Source organism: Triticum urartu, chromosome 3 (genome assembly GCF_003073215.2).
Source record: "Triticum urartu cultivar G1812 chromosome 3, Tu2.1, whole genome shotgun sequence".
Taxonomy (NCBI): Eukaryota; Viridiplantae; Streptophyta; class Magnoliopsida; order Poales; family Poaceae; genus Triticum; species Triticum urartu.
Genome location: NC_053024.1, coordinates 514,155,587 through 514,177,263, shown reverse-complemented (window position 1 = coordinate 514,177,263; position 21,677 = coordinate 514,155,587). Strand labels below are relative to the sequence as shown.

At 47.8% G+C, this 21,677-nt stretch overlaps 3 protein-coding genes across 3 annotated transcripts; 1 reads left to right on the top strand and 2 right to left on the bottom strand.

The window, feature by feature from the left end:
• Positions 1-138: 138 nt before the first annotated feature.
• LOC125544714 (GDSL esterase/lipase At5g45670-like) lies at positions 139-2,324 on the top strand. The gene is made up of 3 exons (XM_048708457.1): positions 139-557; positions 1,192-1,316; positions 1,414-2,324. Exons 1-3 carry the CDS (start codon positions 314-316, stop codon positions 2,134-2,136), a joined length of 1,092 nt encoding a protein of 363 aa, XP_048564414.1. The 5' UTR covers positions 139-313; the 3' UTR covers positions 2,137-2,324.
• A 154-nt stretch (positions 2,325-2,478) lies between these two features.
• Positions 2,479-3,667, bottom strand: LOC125544715 (HVA22-like protein f). The gene is made up of 5 exons (XM_048708458.1): positions 3,508-3,667; positions 3,384-3,410; positions 3,167-3,289; positions 2,828-3,074; positions 2,479-2,714 (listed from the first exon to the last, which is right to left on the bottom strand). The coding sequence occupies exons 1-5, from the start codon at positions 3,552-3,554 to the stop codon at positions 2,688-2,690; spliced, it is 471 nt and encodes a 156-aa protein (XP_048564415.1). The 5' UTR covers positions 3,555-3,667; the 3' UTR covers positions 2,479-2,687.
• Positions 3,668-4,178: 511 nt separating this feature from the next.
• LOC125544713 lies at positions 4,179-12,439 on the bottom strand. The gene is made up of 3 exons (XM_048708456.1): positions 12,205-12,439; positions 11,803-12,121; positions 4,179-8,059 (listed from the first exon to the last, which is right to left on the bottom strand). The coding sequence occupies exons 1-3, from the start codon at positions 12,255-12,257 to the stop codon at positions 4,652-4,654; spliced, it is 3,780 nt and encodes a 1,259-aa protein (XP_048564413.1). The 5' UTR covers positions 12,258-12,439; the 3' UTR covers positions 4,179-4,651.
• Between the last annotated feature and the right edge of the window lie 9,238 nt (positions 12,440-21,677).

The window sequence follows — 21,677 nt, the reverse complement described above, 5'->3', positions numbered from 1 at the left end:
CCAAGCGCGACCAACAATCTACTTATGATCTATGCAAGTGGAGCGCGTCCACGAGCCCATCTGCTATCACTGCAGCCTCCTTCCGGCGCCGCTCCATCGCTGCCCGCGCGGCGCCTATATATTCTACCTCAGTCCCGTGGGTCATGTGCAAGCGTGACTCGTGCTAGCTCCCCTGGTCGACCTCCCGCCCTCTCCGTCCATATCCACCCCTCTCCCCGCCCAGCTCGTCGACCGATCTCACCTGCACCCGTGCCTAGCTATAGCGAGCTAGCTACGTCTCTCACCGGAAGCTAGCTAGGTAGCCGCGGGCGCCATGGAGCTGGTGGGGCGGGTGGCGTGGTTGGTGGCGGCGGCGGCGCTGGCGCTGGCGGCGACGGTGGCGAGGTGCGACCCGCAGGTGCCGTGCTACTTCATCTTCGGCGACTCGCTGGTGGACAACGGCAACAACAACTACATCGTGTCCCTGGCGCGCGCCAACTACCCGCCCTACGGCATCGACTTCGCCGGCGGCCCGTCGGGGCGCTTCACCAACGGCCTCACCACCGTGGACGTCATCGGTAATTAACTAACCATGCATGCATATACACACTCCACGTCAAGACCAAATTAACCCGGCCGTCGTCAGCATGCACCACCTACCTACCTTTACACAGGAGCTAGCTACAGGACATATAGGATAGCTCAAGTGAATTGTCGTCTACCACGTACCAGCGCATTCGTTTCGGACACGATCGGTCGATTCGACCATGTTTATGGCGGTCATGGGCGGTGCGTGCATGCATTGCATGCGTATCTGGGCCAGGTGATAGAAAACGGTCCGTAGCTGGCCTGCCTGGCATTCCGATCCTTCCCAAGTACAGCATACATGCAGCAGTAGGAGTAGTAGAAATGTTCAAGGTAGGTGTGTAAATAAAGGAATGTGGCTGTAGCTCTTCTTGGCTAGGCACCCATCACGTACTACGTCCCAGCGTGGGCCAGCCCGCCGATATAGTACTTGCAGTGGTGTTCGGTGAGGGTTACACGGAATTAAATTTGCCGGGGTATTCATCAAGAACCACTGCCTAGATCCATCGTCCTCCTTCAACTTATAAAACATCAATCGATGGTGCTTACGTACGTCTCTCACTGTCACGTCACGACCTGAAACGTTAACCTTTGTTGTGAATTTTTTTTACCGATATGCGCATGCAGCTCAACTTCTGGGCTTCGACAATTTCATCCCTCCCTACGCCGCGACGGGCGGCGACCAGCTCCTCAACGGCGTCAACTTCGCCTCCGCCGCCGCCGGGATCCGTGCCGAGACCGGCCAGCAGCTGGTACGTCGTGGAGTGTGCATATCACAAGCTCACGACGATCATGCATGTCGCAGAGCCAAAAGAAATTGATCTCATGGAGTGGGCGTGATGCATGCAGGGCGGGCGGATCCCGTTCGCGGGGCAGGTGCAGAACTACCAGACGGCGGTGCAGACGCTGGTGAACATCCTGGGCGACCGGGACACGGCGTCGGAGCGGCTGAGCCAGTGCATCTTCACGGTGGGCATGGGCAGCAACGACTACCTCAACAACTACTTCCAGCCGGCCTTCTACAGCACCGGCAGCCGCTACACGCCGGAGCAGTTCGCCGACTCGCTCATCGCCGACTACCGCCGCTACCTCCAGGCCATGTACAGCTACGGCGCCCGGAAGGTGGCCCTGATCGGGGTCGGCCAGGTCGGCTGCGCCCCCAACGAGCTGGCGCGCTACAGCCCCGACGGCGCCACCTGCGTCGGCCGCATCGACAGCGCCATCCAGATCTTCAACCGGCGGCTGGTCGGCCTCGTGGACCAGATGAACGCCCTCCCCGGCGCGCACTTCACCTACATCAACGCCTACAACATCTTCGCCGACATCCTGGCCAACGCCGCCGCCTACGGGTTCACGGAGTCCACCGCCGGGTGCTGCGGCGTGGGCCGGAACAACGGGGAGGTGACGTGCCTGCCGTACCAGGCGCCCTGCGCCAACAGGGACCAGCACATCTTCTGGGACGCCTTCCACCCGTCGGAGGCGGCCAACATCATCGTCGGCCGGCGGTCCTACCGCGCCCAGTCGCCCAACGACGCCTACCCGATGGACATCAGCACGCTCGCGTCCCTTTGATCCCAATCCATGAGCGGTCCATCCAGTACAGAAGTGTACAAGTCCCATTTCCTGTCGCCAATAAGGGCATGGAAAAGGATTGATTCTTTTCGCCTACATTAGCCTGTTTCTCTTTTCATTTTGCGATGAATACGACGCCATGCAGTTTGTAACGGGTATAGACAATAATTGGGTTTCATTCATCTCAAGGATTAAGGTGTTCAGTGGAGAGATGGAGATGTGTTCAGAATTATTTGGTTCATTAGTTGGACAGTTAGAATGGGTTTTCAATTTCATTCATTCAGAGACTGGTTGTGGTTGCGCTCCATTTCGTGCTGAGCACATCACATCACATTTCACATGTGTAGCCTTGAATGTTTCATTCATCATCTCTTATGTACAGCAAGGTATCTTGCCAAGCCCAACCAACAGATCAAACACACGCACACGGCACAAGGATAACAGCCGCTGAAGCATATTGATCACAACACACGGCAGCCATTTCCATTTCCACTCGTTTCTCTTCTCCCGGTTGAAAGAATGCCTTTCACCTCACCACGAGCTACATAAACCTAGGCTCTCTTGGCTTCCTGTTCAGCCTGCATGCACAAGTCAAACCATCGCATCAGGAACGAGGAAAAAAAGATAGAGAGAAACATTCAGAAACAAAAGAGCATATGTGCAGATAGTGTAGGGAACAAGGAGGACTCACGGCTTGGATGATCTTCTCCAGAGCGCCGGGCCCGTGCGTCTCGATGAAGCGCTCGACGGACTTGCGCGCGTCGAGGCTCATCATCTGCAGCACCTTCCTCTGCCTCTCGCTGTAGCCGGGGCTCACGTACTGGCCGATCTTGAAGTAGCGCCGGACATGCGTCTCGTAGATGTAGGCCGCGCCGTTGAAGATCGGCAGCACCAGCCAGCAGCAGAAGAGGAGCTTCATGTATGGCCACAGAGGGAGCCTGAAACATACATACATATACAGGCAGAGCGAAATATGAGAAATTCAGAACAATAACTGAACTAGTCAAGCAGAGGGTTACTGCTGGCTTACCACTGCAGAGCCTTCCAGCATGAGAGCTCAAAGAGGGTGATCAGGGAGTACAGCACCCAATAGGTAAGCCATTGCTGATCATCCAGGGAAGAAGGGCTCTCGATTGCGCGCATCGACGCATATCTAATCGTGCAAGAAAAAACAACCATTGTTAGAATTCAGAGCACAGTGTTCAAATATCTCTCAAACCAACCGTTCTTTCTGATGAATCACTTACAGCGGATAAAGCAGCATGATTCCTGGCCTGTGGAGTGCAACATAGGAGAAATACAAATTTTAGAGCTGTTCACAAGGAAATGAACAAAAGCAGCAACGTGAATAAACAGGTGTGATCTGCTTACCCAACAAGGGAATCCAAATGCCTGGCAAGGGCACCAAGAACACCCATGATTCGTCGCTGCGGCTTGCAAGAAAGCTTTCTCCGAGGTTTCTTGCCGTCCTCGGTCGGTCGGTCTGTCGGTATGGGACGGTGTGGATGACAAGGGACACACCTGATGGTTTTATACTTGTGTTGGGGCAGTTTAAAACTGGGGTTTAAAGGTGGGCAAGGAAGGAACCCTTGCAGATACGATGCGAAGTCTCCCTTACTCTTGGCCCAAGGAAAGCAAGAACAAACCGGAGGGTCTCAGGCGATTGCACGTTTCGCCAGCAAACTTTTGCAAGGTTGCACGACCAGAGGGCTACCTTAGGTGACATGCATCGGAAGTTTCCATTTTCAGTTCAGTTCAGAGTCAGTGGGCGCGGCTTTCTTAAAGAAACCCTGCTTTCCATGCGCCTGTCGTTGTCTCGCCTAGCTTGTTGTGCAGGGAAGTGCTGATCAATGAATCTACCAAATGATGGCTCTACTTTCTGGACCGTAGAGTATAGATTACAGATCTGAACTGATATTACTCTCTCCGCTTCCAAAATAAGTGTTGCGGTTTTAGTTCAACATACCACTTATTTTGGAACGGAAGGAGTATGTGTTAAGGGGCCAGAACACATGCTGGTAGGAACATGAGGCCCCAAAAAATACTCGAATCGACAACATTTGGCTATTTAAATGTCCCCGTGCTTGTGATATGCCATGGTATGTACCCCCTTTGTAAACTTTCATAAGACGTCTAAGGTCACGCTTTAGTGACCTAAAACGTCTTATAAAAGTTTATGGAGGGAGTACTATTCTAAGGAAAATATTCTTGCACATTTGCTCGCAAAAGTTTTTACAAGCAATGGACTGATTGCTAAACTAACATCTTGAGAAATGCAGAAAAGGCTACTACAGCTTCCCTTTTGCCTACCATTCAAATACCAAAGAAATAAGTGGAACAGGAACACTCCACTGTTTCTTTCTGACATTCCACTATTACCAACTGAAAATTTAGTGGAATGTGGCATCTTTGAATGATCGTTCTTCAGCGTGCTTTTAGCTCCTGCAAACATGCTTACAGTCCTTGATCTTGCGTCAACAACTGGAACTGACATCCCCCCTTAGTTATTGTTTTTTCATTTTTTGATATTTGTGTGGCATGTCCTGCTACTTTTGTTACTGAAGTCAAGCATCCGCGGGCCAACTGTATCATTTACTGACCAGCCAAACGAGTACTTTTCCATGCATGGGAACATCGAACCTGTTAACTCCGGTTTGTCTGCAACAAGCTGCCTCTTTGCAGGTTGCTGTGAAACATTATCTGCACAACCTGGTCTCTTGCTTCTTTCATCAACTAGGGAAACACCCTTCCTGCCATCTATATTCAGAACATCGCGAGTAGACTTACTTGCCCAAATAGACTTACTTGCCACACTAGTTGAAAGAGAAGGATGTGCTCCCTGATAAGAGTATCTGGCATCGACATCTTTTGTACAGTAGTCATGGAACTTACTTGCCGCACTACTTGGAAGAGAAGGATGTGCTCGCTGATAAGAGTTTCTCGACTCAGCATTTTTTGTACCGTAGTCATGAAAAGATATGTTTGATGCTGAAAATAGATTTGCTCCAGGTACTTGGCAGGGAGGTTGGTGGGTACGAACAGATCTAGGATCTTCGTAAACCAATGAAGTGGGATTTTGGTACTTCCCCTGCATGCTTGTATTTAATGACCACTGTGGAAATGAAGGAGAAGATCGATTTACTGCTGAACCAACAAAAGTGTGTTCTTCTGCATACATGCTTGATGCAGGATTGCCTAAGTGCAAGTATTGGTTCCGATGAATGCTTATCAACTCGGGTGGCTGAGACAACTCCATATGCCTGGTCCTTGAGTTGCCTATGACATATTCTTTGTTTACCTGAGCTTGCCGGCCAAACTGACTGCCTGAATTCCAAGTGTAATCTTTAACTGCTGAAGAAACAATATTAGTCTGTGGCAGCCTATGATTTTGAGCATCATTGACAATAGGCCTTGCCTCTGCAAAAGTACTGTTGGGAATCCTTGGCAAAGTATCTGACGATTCATGAACACGAGTTCTTGGTATCACAGAATCTTGATAAGGGAACACCTTCTTTGGGGGCAACTGGCATGAAACTGATGAGGGACGGTCTCCAACAACATTTTTGTCAATCCACTTCCCTGTAGTTGGTACCTCCTGCTCCATGCTACCTTTACAAAGTGAGACTGTCTTGCCCATTAAGCGCATGGTGGGTTGGTACGAATGACAATTATCACGTCTCACAAAACCATCTGGGGCCTTTTTCCCAGCTTGAGAATCGCTGAAACCAATCTTATTCTGACTTTGCATAGCACTGGTCATGCCACTCACCTGCTTCTGTTGTTGGCATCTTACTATGTTCATTGATCGTCCATTCATAAAGTTATTTTCACCTGTCCTCGGATCATAGCTTGAGATCTCCATCTTTTCAAGGCCAGGTAGCTCCATAAAAGGCAAACTAATACTTGCCGGAGAGCGACCTGGGTAATTTTTTGAGTACCAGCTACCTTGGTCATCCATTGATAATGATGTGCATGTATCCACAGACTTTCTACTTTCATGATACGCATTGCTTGCAACTTTACAAGGAATAGAAGCAGGGACATATTCCTGGGCAGGCATACTCCTGCAGGAAGACATGCCATCTGCATTTATTCCTGCATTGACAGTCCTCTGTGACATAACCGAGGACGATAGATTGCCTTCACCTGAAGGATGGTATTCGGTTGGAACAAGTCGACCAGAGATACCAGTGCTCTTCTTGCCATGGACTGCTGCATCTCTATCTTTTTCAATTGCTTCAGTTCTGGTTCTCACAGACATTGAACTGGTACCAGGTCTTGTCATTTCCTGAAAGCGGCTTGTGTTTGTGTAGAAATGACCCTGCGGATGGTTGCTAGAACCAGATTTTGCTCCGTCCTTACTATAAGAACTTAAAACAGGACCATGAGTAGATTTCAGCTGCATTTCAGGAAGACAAGTTTTCACCATGGTGACACTTACATTGTTTAGACCATGGCCAGCTGCATCTCTATCTTCTGCAACTGCTTCCGTTCTGGTTCTCACGGCCGCTGAACTGGTAGCAGGTCTTTCCATTTCCTGAAAGCAGTTTGTGTTTGTGTAGAAACGATCCTGCGGATGGTTGCTAGAACCAGATTTTGCTCTGTCGTTACAATAAGAACTTAAACCAGGAACATGTGTAGAATTCAGCTGCATTTCAGGAAGACAAGTTTTCGCTATGGTGACACTTGTATTGTTTGGACCATGGACAGTTGCATCTCTATCTTCTGTAACTGCTGCAGTTATGGTTCTCACGGCCGCTGAACTGGTACCAGGTCTTTTCATTTCCTGAAAGCAGTTTGTGTTTGTATAGAAACAACCCTGCGGATGGTTGCTAGGACAAGATTTTGCTCCATCGTTACAATAAGAACTTAAAGCAGGAACATGAGTAGATTCCAGCTGCGTTTCAGGAAGACTAGTTTTCTCCATGGTGACACTTGCATTGTTTACACCATGGACTGCTGCATCTTCTTTTTTAATTGCCTCAGTTCTGGTTCTCACGGCCTCTGAACAAGAACTTAAAGCAGGAACATGAGTAGATTCCAGCTGCGTTTCAGGAAGACTAGTTTTCGCCATGGTGACACTTGCATTGTTTACAACATGGATTGCTGCATCTTCTTTTTTAATTGCCTCAGTTCTGGTTCTCACAGCCACTGAACTGGTACCAGGTCTTTCCATTTCCTGAAAGCAGTCTGTGTTTGTGTAGAAACGACCCTGTGCACAGTTGCTAGTACCAGATTTTGCTCCCTCGTTACAATAAGAACTTAAAGCAGGAACATCGGTAGATTTCAGCTGCATTTCAGGAAGAGAAGTTTTCGCCATGGTAACACTAGCATGATTTAGCAGACCATCAAACTCAGCAGAGGAAGAATGACTCCTTCCTGCATCATTGAGTAAGATGCATGTTGACCCTTTGTCAGGACTCTGTTCCTTCTTCACTGAGTCTTCAAGGGGGGGTGATGTTTGCTTTGAAATGTCAGCAATAGGCATTAGCTCCAATGGTTCAGTTTCTGATATGGCATCTGGCCCATTTTGATTTTCTACAAAAGAATCTTCTATAATAGTAGGAAGTATGTCAACTCCAGTATGAAACATAACTTTTGAGCTTTCTAAAAGAGGTAGATCTCCAAAAATATCATCCTTGGGTGGGCATGCAACATGCTTCACTACTTCACAGCCAAGATTTACAGGATAATCAGTTGGCCTGCTGATTTTTATGCTTCGTTCGTGATCCATTCCTCTCACGGACTGTTTCTTCAAGCTGTTTCTGTGGGTTGACATCTGATCCTGTCGCTCTTGCAATTTCTTCCTCATAACGAGTTCTCTTAGTGTAGGAATAGTACAGCCTTTTCGTTTTCTCAACAAACTCTTATGGAGCATGCGTTGAAGTAAGCGAGATGCTGGTTGGAGTTTAGAGGTTCTCTCCTGTTAAAGAAAACATCTTACATATTATTAGCTGAGAATAACAAGGTAAGCTGACTATGTAGAGGAAACTCGAACATGGAATTAGGTGGTTAGTCAATAGAACTTCTATGTAATCCGACCAGTAAATAATACTATGTGGTATGCACTTTCAATGTTTCTTTGTACAGGTTTTCAAAGAAAGAGCAACGCGCATGTTTAAAATTATGGAAAAGTAAATGTGGATAACTAACCTAAATCTAGAACATGTAACTTAACAGTCCTAGAAACCATGATTCTCTAATCTTACAATAGGCCCAAAACAAAATCAAAACTACACTTTGATTAAAAACCAGAGATTCGACCCCTTGAACTTAGAAAAGCATGTCAACACCACAGGGCAGTCAAAATTTCAAGGTAATTCTGCCATGTCAGTAGCTTAATTGACCAAAATTCACCATGAAATGGCATCATAGCCAGCAATGGTAAATAAATAACACCCTCCTTGAACGCAACTTTGTCCTCACTCTGGCTAGTTCTCTGGGGCCATTCTAGATCCCAGGCGCAATGACCAGGAACTAGTGGGTTTGGTCGGGGCATTACAAAGGCAGCAAGTGGTCTGGGAGGGTAAAATTGGCTTATTCCTTTCTACAGTTCATCAAGTAGTTAAGTACACACTATATGCACCATTGGCCTGTTCTACCCTCAAAAGAACGGGAACATAAATTCTGTAGATTTTTTTTCCGGGAACACACACAGCTTGCCCCTCAATGCACGGATAGAAAGAATATGGTTACAACTGTACAAGCCTAAGACTAAGCCAAAACAACTAGCCACTCAACACAAGACCGGCTGTTGGACCAACATCACAACTGAGAACACAAAACAAACCCTGGCCTAGCAACCATCCATAAAAGTGCACATGACGCATCCCCCACCACGAGAAGAGAGAATCCAACTTTGCAGAGAAGGGGAAAAATGGGCCCCTCCCAAATTAGAGAAGGCAAAAGTTGATGGTGTCACGGACCGCCGGCCTCACACTACAACGGTGCCAAGGCCCTAGAATCGCTGCTGGCGTCTTGAATGCTACATCACCACACCTCGTCATATCCCTCGTTGGTCGCAACCTACACCTGCAATCATCAGCCGATACTTGTCGTGTGGCCCCATGCTTCCAAGACGCCACGACACGGGACCCATCCTCCACGATCCTCACTACCCATGACGTCCAAGGTAACCGCATTTGCATGTTGCAGCCTTGTAGGCACACCTAGATTCTACCAGCTAGAGCCAAGGCGAGTGTCACCGGTTCACGCACTAAGCTAGGGTCAGACGTCTAAGAACAACGCTTAGAACAAAGGAGCAATGTCATCTGCGCCACGACAATTTGATTTGGCAAGCCAAATCATGTTTTTCACTCAGGGAACTAGATCACGAGGGTTGGGGGTGAATGTGGGCTCCTAGATGACACCACCAATCAGACGATGCTCGAGGGCAGCCCTCCTCTCAACACCGACAAGTTCAAGCAGGGTTTCGCCTGAAGCGCCGCGGCAATAACACACGCAATGGCGCAACTCCATGATGAGCCATCAATAGAACCCTGACAATGCCTACAATAGTGTTAGCCCAAGAACCTGGTTCGCACACCACGCCGGCGACAGAAGCCACCATACGCCTAGCATTAAGTCCAACATGAGCCTACCACGACAACAACACCATCGACTACCCCCTGCCAGACGCTGGCCAACCCCACATGGCCAGCCGAAACAACCACCACACACCAAGCACACCTCATGGACCACCTGCAGGCACCGCTCTGGAAAGCCGAAGTCCCAGGGATCCCAGGCCAACATTGGCGCGTTCTGTTCGGCTCAAGAGACGAGACAATAGGGAATTGTGGATGAGAGAGGTGGCTGAGAGACCCCGCCGCCGACATAGGCGATGGCAGCGGGGAGGAGAGGACCCACACATCAATGCCCTAGCAGGGACTAGCGCCACAACATGATGAGGAGCATCCCACCGACATCACCATGGATTCATCGCCAAGGCCAGGTTGACCAATGACAAGAGCTCGTGTACACGCTATATAAACCAAGGTGAGTTCACTCCTCTTTGAGCTACCTTTGCGTTTGAATGAGATCTGACTACTACCTCAAGCCGACACCTTATGCATGCTTAGGTACAAAGGCAAGTACCTAGGAGAAGCAAGTAAGAAGCCCAAGACCCAAGTGAGGAGCGAAGACTCGAGGAAGAAGGAAAGGAAAAGAGGGAAGTGTTCCTGGTGCACTACCAGACAGTCCGGCAACCACCTGCGTGACCCCAAAACGTCTATGTTTTGCCCGGACGAATCCAGCAGATAGTCTGGGAAATCACCGGACGAAAACCAAAAACCGTATATTTCCTCCAGACGAATTCGCGGACTACCAGTCATTTCTCCGAACGTGCAACTACACCTCCACATCCGGACTGTCTGGTCCCTGCGCCCCGGACTGTCCAGCAGTGCAAAATGGCGCCAAAGGATAGCACAACCGGACTTTCCGCCCCCAACCTGGATTGTCCGGTAGTACTGTTTATGCACATTTTTTGGGCAGCGCCTGTGTATCTCCTCCCCGTACCCTTTCGGTCCTAGACTATAAATACCATGCCCCTCAATAGATCTAGTGTTAGCAAAGTACTCCCTCCGTCCGAAAAAGTTTGTCCTTCAAATGAATGTATCTAGCACTAAGTTAGTGCTAGGTACATCCATTTGAGGAGCAAGCTTGGGACAAGCTTTTCTGGACGGAGGGAGTATACACTAAGAACTTGGGAGAGCTTTGCTCAATCTACCTACCCCAAGGGGATCAAGGCGTCCTATGCAGAGAAGAATCCAACCGGCTTACAAGACCTCTATGTGGAGATGAATCCTTCTGGATTACAACGCCTCCTCTCTTCCAATTAGGGACGAACTATCTCTCAAGCCTTCCATTTCTCATGGAGATTTAGGGATTAACTACCGCCATGTTTTTTCTTTCATTTGCTTGTTATTGGATCTTGAGGTTCCTCTTGCATTGACCTTACGATTTGAGTTAGTACTTTTGTTGTGAACCTTATCCGTGCGTGTGTCCCTCTTAATCCTCCCTTATTCCTCGTGTTCATCCATGAATCCCTGTCCAATCATGAAGATCAGGCCACCCCTACAATTTGCCGTGTATCACCCCGGCCGCCGATGGAGCAGGAACCATGCCTTCATTGCCATACAGACGCCGGCGACAGGTCCTGATGTCGCGCCGATGGGGAGCTGTCGGCTGACGGACCACCAATGCAGCCAACCGCCAGCACCAAACCCCTGTCGGCTCAAGCCGCCGCTCGTGGACCTATCCTTCGCCGTCGCTGCGGGCCAGAACAAGCCCGGCCACCACCATCCGGGGAGGGCGATGCAGGGTGTGGTTTTTCATTCAATTAATCAAGGTATTGGATTACTACCTCTAAATCCTATGGATTAAACATCTACTTCCAATGTCCACCTTCAAATGGCTAAAACAGGCACATTGCAGCAGAAATTTTAACCGCGGTGCTACATAATGTGGGTCTTGTTGGACGCATTGTGTTCACTGTTTATGTCTGCCAGCAGAAACATAGAGCAAGCAAATGACATTAAATTACCAATGTGACAAGGGCCTTCCTAAAAGCTAGTACTAAACTGAAGATCATATATGAAGTTGAACCGAGAGAACGGCTGCTAGCGAATACTCGGGGAAGGGCAAGCAAAGCGGGGGCACCAACCGTACCTTGTGCTTCAAAAGGAAGCTAGATTGGAGCGCTCTCCGCCGCCTCTTAGCCCTCTCGGCACCGCCGCTCCCGCGAGATCCCTTCCTCTTCGTCGCCTTCCCCAAACCATCTCCCATGCCGCCACCCACGGCGAAGTCTCCGCCCGCAGCGCAGATACCCAGCCGCGCCCGCAACGCCGCAAGCTCGTCGGCCCACCAGCGCGACCGCGGCGTCGGGTCCATTGGCGGGAGCTGCGGCGTCTCCGTGTCCCCGCCCTCGGAGCCTCCGAATGGCCAGCACTTGGCCGCGTCCACGGCCCGCATCCTGGCGGCGAACCCCCTGCGGCATTCGGTCGAACAGGTCAGCATGCATCAGCCGCGTGTCCCGGGAAAACAGGCGGAGGCAAGACGAGAGTAGGGTACCGTATGGAGAAAGCCTCGGCCGCCGCTTCGGCCGCGGCCTCCGCCGCGGCCATTTGGCTCCCGCGCGGTGCGTCTCGCCGGCGAGGGTCGTTGGCCGGGAGGGCTGCGAAGCTACGAGCGAGACTGGGAGAGAAGGCGGAACAAGTAGACAAAAAGAAGTCGGGGGGCTCGGGAGGGAGTGACGAGGTGGGACCCAGTGCGCGGCGGATTTGACGCTGGACCTGACCAGACCGCATTTTATTAAATCCCTGCGTCGGGCGGCGCGCGCGCCTGGTCTCTTCTGCCCGGCATGGTGTGCTGTACACTCTCGTGGTGGACCAAGACCCGAGAGGACCAACAAGGAAGAGGCAGCCGGCCATATGACTCTTCGCTAAAAAAAAAAGCCGGCCGTAGGAGGCCAACTTCACCGCACCACCCTAAACAGACGTCTGTTTTATCCGGATTTTAAGGCATGTACAATAGTGGCATATGGATACATATGCACCATAACAAAAAGTAATTTGAGGCATTTATTTATATTTTTTCACAATGCAAGATATTACTAATGGGCCTCATTAAAAAATAGAAAATAATGACTTTAGTACACATGCATCTTTACTTTTTATTCAATCTTTTTAGTTTTAGTCACCGGATCATATTTTTTCTCTTCAAACATCCGCCTCTTGAGAGGATCCCGCTTCTCTATCCAAACCTACTTTACATCATATCCGATCCTACATGGCATGCGAGGCATCATCTTGAGGCTACGCATTGTACACGCCCTTATACGTTTGGGATGGCAATGGGTAGCAAAAAGGCATGCGTGTCCTGCTTCTCTTAGAGACGTCCAGCGCAGTCGACTACCCCAAAATGTCCGTCCGTGCGTTTGCCCCCGTGGTCGCCCTGCAGCAGCGGCATCAGCCGCGCCCTCCGCCGCGCCAGCCGCGCACGCCGGCGCCCAGGCACGCTCGCTGTCTAGCCCGTCGCGCCGTGCGACAGCTAGCTAGCTAGCACACCCGCCGCCCCGTGCCATAGCTAGCTAGCTCTCCCGCAAAGCCGCTTGCCATAGCTAGCTAGCTATCCCGCACAGCCGCTCGCGCACACGCCGCCGTCGCCCGCGCGCACATCGCACACCAGCCGTCGCTCGCGCCACCGCTCGCGCGCACATCGCACACCAGCCGTCGCCCGCGCGCTCGCGCCGCCACCGCATGCTGCGCCGACCTCGCCACGCTCGCGCGCGTCCGCCTGGCCGCGCCCGCCGCTCGGCAGCCCCGCGCTCGCGCCGCCCGCGCACGCCGCCTTGCCGCGCTTGCTTCATCTGCCCTAGCTGCCCCCGCGCACCCGCCTGACCGCGCTCGCCTCGCCTCGTTGCCGTTCGCCTGCCGTCCTCCCGTGCTGGCTGCCGCGCTCGTCGCCTGTCGTGTCGGACGTCCGCAGCCAGCGCGCACTCGCCGCTTAACCGCTCCGCGTGGCGTCCCGCTCCGGCCGCCACCCGTGCCCGCGCCACGCCCCGGCCCGCGCCCGCCTCGCCGCCGGACGCGCCTCGCCCCGCTCAGCCCCGCCCCCGCGCTCGTAGCCGCCGGTTCGGCCCGCCTCGACGCCCACCGCCCACCAGCGCCCGCGCGCTCGCCGGGTGCTCCTTCCTTGCCGGAGCTCGTCATGGAGGCAAGCGGTAGCACGAAGCGGGCATCCATGGACGTGGAAAAGAGAAAAAAGAGGAGAGAGGGGACGAGTGGGAAGATGGGCCCTTTTTATCCGTATGACAGGCGGGCCACCGTGCACACGCAAGCGGACCGAGACGGACGAGAAGTGGCCAAAGAGTGTCCGTCTGTGTCCGCTTCGGTCTCAAAACGAGACCAAATTTGGTCCAGAGATAGGGTGAAGCGGACACGAAACGGACAAAAAAGTAAAATAAGGTCTGCCGCTGGGCCGCCTCGTTTGTCCGTTTTACCCCAAACGGACGGGGCCGGACATGATAGGGTCGCGCTGTAGAGTTGGCCTGAGACCAACTCCACAACGCGACCCATACAGTCCGTTTTTGCCCGCATGGGGTAAAATCTGGCCCAGCAGGCACACCCAAACGGACAAGTATGTTCATTGGTGTCCGTTTTTGTCCGGCCTAATTCCAAAACCAGACCAAACTTGCGCCACAAATACTTCCGAACGGATAGAAACGGGTGCTCTTCTCGCATTTCTCGTTCCCTCCCGTCCGCCTGTGCCTTCTCTCTGGCCCACAAATCAGTGAGATTGAACTGTCGCCCCAGCGCGCACGACGCCGTGCGCGGCCACCGTCGTCTGGTTCTCCATAACCCATGCCTCCAGGGCGTACGCAGCCACTATCACGTGAGGCATAATCTAATTGAAAGTTAAAATCATGATGACAAGTTTCATGGATATCATTATTCTTTATAGCATACGTGTCATTACAATAATCATCATAGATAGGAAGGATGCTTTCATCATAATAAATTTGCTCATCAAAATTTTGGGGACAAAAAGTACCATCTTCATCAAACATAGCATCCTCAAAATTGTGGCTTTGCATATCATTAGCATCATGGATATTCAAAGAATTCATACTAACAACATTGCAATCATGCTCATCATCTAAAGATTTAGTGCCAAACTTTTTAATACATTCTTCTTCTAACACTTTGGCACAATTATCGGAATCCTTATTTTCACGAAAGACATTAAAAAGATGAAGCATATGAGGCAACCTTAATTCCATATTCGATTGCAAGATCTAAATATATACCTTCAAGCGCTAACCTCCCCGGCAACGGCGTCAGAAAAAAGCTTGATGTCTACTACACAACCTTCTTCTTGTAGACGTTGTTGGGCCTCCAAGTGCAGAGTTTGTAGGATAGTATCAAATTTTCCTCAAGTGGATGACCGAAGATTTATCAATCCGTGGGAGGCATAGGATGAATATGGTCTCTCTCAACCAACCCTGCAACCAAATAACAAAGAGTCTCTTGTGTCCCCAACACACCCAATACAATGGTAAATTATATAAGTGCACTAGTTCGGCGAAGAGATGGTGATACAAGTGCAATATGGATGGTAGATATAAGTTTTTGTAATCTGAAAATATAAAAACAGCAAGGTAACTAATGATAAAAGTGGGCGAAAACAGTATTGCAATGCGTTGAAACAAGGCCTAGGGTTCATACTTTCACTAGTGCAAGTTCTCTCAATAAGGATAACATAATTGGATCATATAACAATCCATCAACATACAACAAAGAGTCACTCCAAAGTCACTAATAGCGGAGAACAAATGAAGAGATTATTGTAGGGTAGAAAACCACCTCAAAGTTATTCTTTCCGATCAATCCATTGGGTTATTCCTATAAGTGTCACAAACAGCCCTAGAGTTCGTAGTAAAATAACACCTTAAGACACAAATCAATCAAAACCCTAATGTCACCTAGATACTCCAATGTCACCTCAATCTGCGGGTATGATTATACGATGTGCATCACACAATCTCAGTTTCATCTATTCAATCAACACAAAGAACTTCAAAGAGTGCTCCAAAGTTTCTACCGGAGAGTCAAGACGAAAACGTGTGCCAACCCCTATGCATAAGTTCACAAGGTCACAGAACTCGCAAGTTGATCACCAAAACATACATCAAGTAGATCACGTGAATATCCCAATGTCACCACAGATAAGCACATTCAAGACATACATCAAGTGTTCTCAAATCCTTAAAGACTCAATCCGATAAGATAACTTCAAAGCGAAAACTCAATTCATCACAAGGAGATAGAGGGGGAGAAACATCATAAGATCCAACTATAATAGCAAAGCTCGCGGTACATCAAGATCGTGCCGTATCAAGAACACGATAGAGAGAGATCAAACACATAGCTACTGGTGCATACCCTTAGCCCCGAGGGCGAACTACTCCCTCCTTGTTATGGAGAGCGCCGGAATGATGAAGATGTCCACCGGTGATGGATCCCCTCTCCGGCAGGGTGCCGAAATAGGGTCCCGATTGGTTTTTGGTGGCTACAGAGGCTTGCGGCAGCGGAACTCCTGATCTAGGTTTCTTTTTGGGGGTTTATGTATTTATAGGAATTTTTGGCGTCGGTCTCACGTCAGGGGGGTCTCCGAGTCATCCACGAGATAGGGGGCAAGCCCAAGGGGTAGGGCGCGCCCTCCACCCTCGTGGATGGATCGGGGCTCTTCTGGCCCAACTATTTTACTCCGGGGGCTTCTTTTGGTCCATAAAAAATCATCAAAATGGCACATCAATTGGACTCTGTTTGGTATTCTTTTTCTGTAAAACTCAAAAACAAGGAAAACCAGAAACTGGCACTGGACTCTAGGTTAATAGGTTAGTCCCAAAAATCATATAAAATAGCATATAAATGCATATGAAACATCCTAGATGGATAATATAATAGCATGGAACAATCAAAAATTATAGATACGTTGGAGACGTATTAGGATGATATCTTGGTGAAGTCCAGGAAGAAGGACACCTTGATAGATGATTTGTAAGAGACCTTTGACAATCTCCGGATCTACAAGATGATGCTTAACCCGGCCAAGTGTGTCTTTGGCATACCAGCATGCAAGCTCTTAGGTTTTCTGGTTTCTGAACGGGGCATTGAAGCTAACCCGGAGAAAATAAAGGCCATCACCTCCTTGGCTAAACCGACATCTATCAATGATGTTCAGTGTCTAGCGGGTCGTATTGCGGCCCTAAGCCAGTTGGGTGAGAAGGCTATCCCTCTATACCAGATGATGAAGAAGACAGATCACTTTGTCTAGAGTGATGCTACTGATAAGGCGTTTGAGGCCTTGAAGAAACAGTTAGCTGAGCCGCTGATTCTTGCTGCTCCCATTGATAAAGAGCCCGTGTTGTTGTATGTGGCTGCTAATGGCTGAGCTGTCAGTGTGGCGATTGTGGTAGAAAGGAAGGAGTCAGGCAAAGAATATCCGGTTCAGCGGCCGGTTTATTATATTAGTGAGGTACTCATTGAGTCCAAGCAGAGATATCTGCATTGGCGGAAACTTGTATATGGGGTGTTCATGGCTAGTCAAAAGCTCAAGCAATATTTTCTGGGTCATCCCATTACTGTGGTTAGTTCTGCCCCTTTAGGGGATATTATTCAAAACAGGGAAGCCACAGGTCGGGTAGCCAAGTGGGCCATTGAGTTTGGACCCCATGGTTTGAAGTATATGCCTCGCACAGCCATCAAGTCTCAAGCACTTGTGGATTTCATCAATGATTGGACAGAGTTGCGGATGCCTAAGGAGAAGTCGGATAGCACATAATGGACTATTCACTTTGATGGATCCAGACAGTTGGAAGGCTCGGGGGCTGGAGTTATCTTGACTTCCCCACGAGGTGATAAATTTTGTTATGTTTTACGATTGATGTTCCCTTGTACTAACAATGCAACTGAGTATGAGGCCTTGCTCCATGGTCTTTGGATGGCTAAGGAGATGAACTTAAGCCGAGTGAGGTGTTTTGGTGACTCAGATTTGGTAGCTCAGCAAGTTTCTGGCAGTTGGAATTCTAAGGACCCACTCATGGTGGCTTATCGCCGAGAGGTTGATATTATTGCTGGTCACTTCAAGGGATATCAAGTAGAGCATGTTGATCGAAGGAAAAATGAGGCGGCGGATGCTTTAAGCCGGTTGGGATCCCAGCATAAGCCGGTATCACCCAATACTTTCCTTGATATTCTGCATAATCCTTCAGTCAAACTGCCTACAGAGGAAGATCTTGCTATTCCTGACCCGGAGGGACAACTAGTGGCGGCTCTTCATGCTATTCCTGATTGGACGGTTCCATATTTGGCGTATATGACCCGAGGTGAGTTACCTGAAGATAAAACTTTGGCCAGGCAGATTGATACGTCTCCAACATATCTATAATTTTTGATTATTCCATGCTATTATATTATCAACCTTGGATGTTTTATATGCATTTATATGCTATTTTATATGATTTTTGGGACTAACCTATTAACCTAGAGCCCAGTGCCAGTTTCTGGGTTTTTTCCTTGTTTTTGAGTTATACAGAAAAGGAATACCAAACAGAGTCCAATTGACGTGCCAATTTTTGACGATTTTTATGGACCAAAAGAACACCCCTGAGTAAAAGAGTTGGGCTAGAAGAGTCCCGGGCCGTCCATGAGGGTGGGGGGACCCCCCCCCCCCCCCCGGCACGTGGGCCTACCTCATGGATGACTTGGGCACCTCCTTGACGTGAGACCGACGCCAAAAATTCCTATAAATACAGAAACCTCCAGAAAATAACCTAAATCGGGAGTTCCGCCGCCGGAAGCCTCCGTAGCCACCGAAAACCAATCTAGACCCGTTCCGGCACCCTGCCGGAAGGGGGAATCCCTCTCCGGTGGCTATCTTCATCATCCCGGCGCTCTCCATGACGAGGAGGGAGTAGTTCACCCTCGGGGTTGAGCGTATGTACCAGTAGCTATGTGTTTGATCTCTCTCTCTCTCTCGCATGTTCTTGAGTCGGCACAATCTTGATGTATCACGAGCTTTGCTATTATATTTGGATCTTATGATGTTTCTTCCCCTCTACTCTCTTGTGATGGATTGAGTTTTCCCTTTGAAGTTATCTTATCGGATTGAGTCTTTAAGGACTTGAGAACACTTGATGTATGTCTTGCATGTGCTTATCTGTGGTGACAATGGGATATCATATGATCCACTTGATGTATGTTTTGTTGATCAACTTGCGAGTTCCGTGACCTCGTGAACTTATGCATAGGGGTTGGCACACATTTTCGTCTTGACTCTTTGGTAGAAACTTTGGGGCACTCTTTGAAATTCTTTGTGTTGGTTGAATAGATGAATCTGAGATTGTGTGATGCATATCGTATAATCATGCCATGGATACTTGAGGTGACATTGGAGTATCTAGGTGACATTAGGGTTTTGGTTGATTTGTGTCTTAAGGTGTTATTATAGTACGAACTCTATGATAGATTGAACGAAAATAATAGCTTCATGTTATTTTACTATGGACTCTTGAATAGATCGATTAGAAAGGATAACTTTGAGGTGGTTTCATACCCTACAATAATCTTTTCGTTTGTTCTCCGCTATTAGTGACTTTGGAGTGACTCTTTGTTGCATGTTGAGGGATAGTTATATGATCCAATTATGTTATTATTGTTGAGAGGACTTGCACTAGTGAAAGTATTAACCCTAGGCCTTGTTTCCTAGCATTGCAATACCGTTTTTGCTCACTTTTATCATTAGTTACCTTACTGTTTTTATATTTTCAGATTACAAAAACCTATATCTACCATCCATATTGCACTTGTATCACCATCTCTTCACCGAACTAGTGCACCTATACAATTTACCATTGTATTGGGTGTGTTGGGGACACAAGAGACTCTTTGTTATTTGGTGGCAGGGTTGGTTGAGAGAGACCATATTCATCCTATGCCTCCCACGGATTGATAAACCTTAGGTCATCCACTTGAGGGAAATTTGCTATTGTCCTACAAACCTCTGCACTTGGAGGCCAAAAAACGTCTACAAGAAGAAGGTTGTGTAGTAGACATCAAGCTCTTTTCTGGCGTCGTTGCCGCAAAGGTTAGCGCTTGAAGGTATATCATTAGATCTTGCAATCGGATCTTTTTGTTTCTTGTTTTGTCACTAGTTTAGTCTATAAAAGAAAACTAGAAAAAATGGAATTAAGGGTACCCCATATGCTTCATCTCTATTAATGTCTTTCATGAAAATGAGGATTCCGATAATTGTGCCAAAGTGTTAGAAGAAGAATGTATTAAAATGTTTGGCACTAAATCTTTGGATGATGAGCATGATTGCAATGTTGTCACTATGAATTCTTTGAATATCCACGATGCTAATGATATACAAAGCCACAAGGTTGGGGAAGCTATGTTTGATGAAGATGATATTTTTTGTCCCCCAAGTTTTGATGAGCAGATTTATTTTGATGATAGCACGCCTCCTATTTATGATGATTATATTGATGAAAGTGTGTTTGGAAGAGTGTCAACTTTAGAAAGTAATGATCCCACTATTTTGGAGGGTGTTGAATCTTATTGTGATAATTATGAAAGTGGGTTTGGAGAGGTCATGACTTTAGTTAATGTTAACCCCACTATTTTGGAAGAGTGTCAACTTTGCATACATGTGGATCGTGTTAAGAATATGTTTTGTGATAGCTATATTGTTGAATTTGCTTATGATCCTACATGTAATTATTATGAGGGGGAAACATATGCTTGTAGGAATTGCAATAATATCAAGTTTCCTCTCTATGTGTTGAAAATCTTGCAGATTTGCTTGTTTTACCTTCCTATGCAAGTTGATTATTGTTCCCATAAGTTGTTTGCTCACAAAATCCCTATGCATAGGAAGTGGGTTAGACTTAAATGTGCTAGTCATATTCTTCATTATGCTCTCTTTATGTTTCAATTCTTATCTTTTATGCGAGCATCATTGAAATTATCATGCCTAACTAGGGGCGTTAAACGATAGCGCTTGTTGGGGGGCAATCCAATTTTATTTTTTGTTCCTTGCTTTTTGTTCCTGTTTAGTAATAAATAATTTATCTAGCCTCTGTTACTATTGAGTTTTTATGTTTTAATTATTGTTTGTGCCAAGTAGAACCTTTGGGAAGACTTGGGGAAAGTCTTTGCGATCTTGCTGTAAAAAACAGAAACTTTTGCGCCCACGAGATTAGCTGCCATTGTTATTGGAGAGTGCGATTAAGTTGATTCTTTTTGCAGATGTTTAACAGACAAATTCCTCATGTCCAGAAATTTATTTTAGAATTTTTAGGGTTCCAGAAGTATACGTTTGATCCACATTACTACAGACTGTTCTGTTTTTGACAGATTCTGTTTTATTTGTGTCGTTTGCTTATTTTGATTAATCTATGAGTAGTATCGGAGGGTATGAACCATAGATAAGTTGAAATACAGTAGATATTACACCAATATGAATTTAGAATGAGTTCACAACAGTACCTAAGTGGTGATTTATTTTCTTATACTAACGGAGCTTACGAGTTTTCTGTTAAGTTTTGTGTTGTGAAGTTTTCAAGTTTTTGGTAAAGATTCGATGGACTATGAAACAAGGAGTGGCAAGAGCTTAAGCTTGGGGATGCCCAAGGCACCCCAAGGTAATATTCAAGGACAACCAAGAGCCTAAGCTTGTGTATGCCCCGGAAGGCATCCCCTCTTTCGTCTTCGTTCATCGGTAACTTTACTTGGAGCTATATTTTTATTCACCACATGATATGTGTTTTGCTTGGAGCGTCATTTTATTTTCTTTTGTTTTGCTTGCTGTTTGAATAAAATACCAAGATCTGAAATTATTAAATGTTAGAGAGTCTTCACATAGTTGCATAATTATTCGACTACTCATTGATCTTCACTTATATCTTTCGGAGTAGTTTGTCGTTTGCTCTAGTGCTTCACTTATATCTTTTTAGAGCACGGCGGTGGTTTATTTTG

Excerpts from the sequence above, each read along its gene's own strand:
- LOC125544715 (XM_048708458.1), bottom strand. The coding sequence starts at position 3,554 with ATGGGTGTTCTTGGTGCCCTTGCCAGGCATTTGGATTCCCTTGTTGG. Across the intron at positions 3,075-3,166 it reads TGCTGGAAGGCTCTGCAGTG|GCTCCCTCTGTGGCCATACA; the intron begins GTAAGCCAGCAG and ends TGTATGTTTCAG. Across the intron at positions 2,715-2,827 it reads TGGAGAAGATCATCCAAGCC|GCTGAACAGGAAGCCAAGAG; the intron begins GTGAGTCCTCCT and ends TTGTGCATGCAG.
- LOC125544714 (XM_048708457.1), top strand. The coding sequence starts at position 314 with ATGGAGCTGGTGGGGCGGGTGGCGTGGTTGGTGGCGGCGGCGGCGCTG. Across the intron at positions 558-1,191 it reads CACCACCGTGGACGTCATCG|CTCAACTTCTGGGCTTCGAC; the intron begins GTAATTAACTAA and ends ATGCGCATGCAG. Across the intron at positions 1,317-1,413 it reads CCGAGACCGGCCAGCAGCTG|GGCGGGCGGATCCCGTTCGC; the intron begins GTACGTCGTGGA and ends TGATGCATGCAG.
- LOC125544713 (XM_048708456.1), bottom strand. The coding sequence starts at position 12,257 with ATGGCCGCGGCGGAGGCCGCGGCCGAAGCGGCGGCCGAGGCTTTCTCC. Across the intron at positions 12,122-12,204 it reads GCCGAGGCTTTCTCCATACG|GGGGTTCGCCGCCAGGATGC; the intron begins GTACCCTACTCT and ends CGAATGCCGCAG. Across the intron at positions 8,060-11,802 it reads GCTTCCTTTTGAAGCACAAG|GAGAGAACCTCTAAACTCCA; the intron begins GTACGGTTGGTG and ends TTTCTTTAACAG.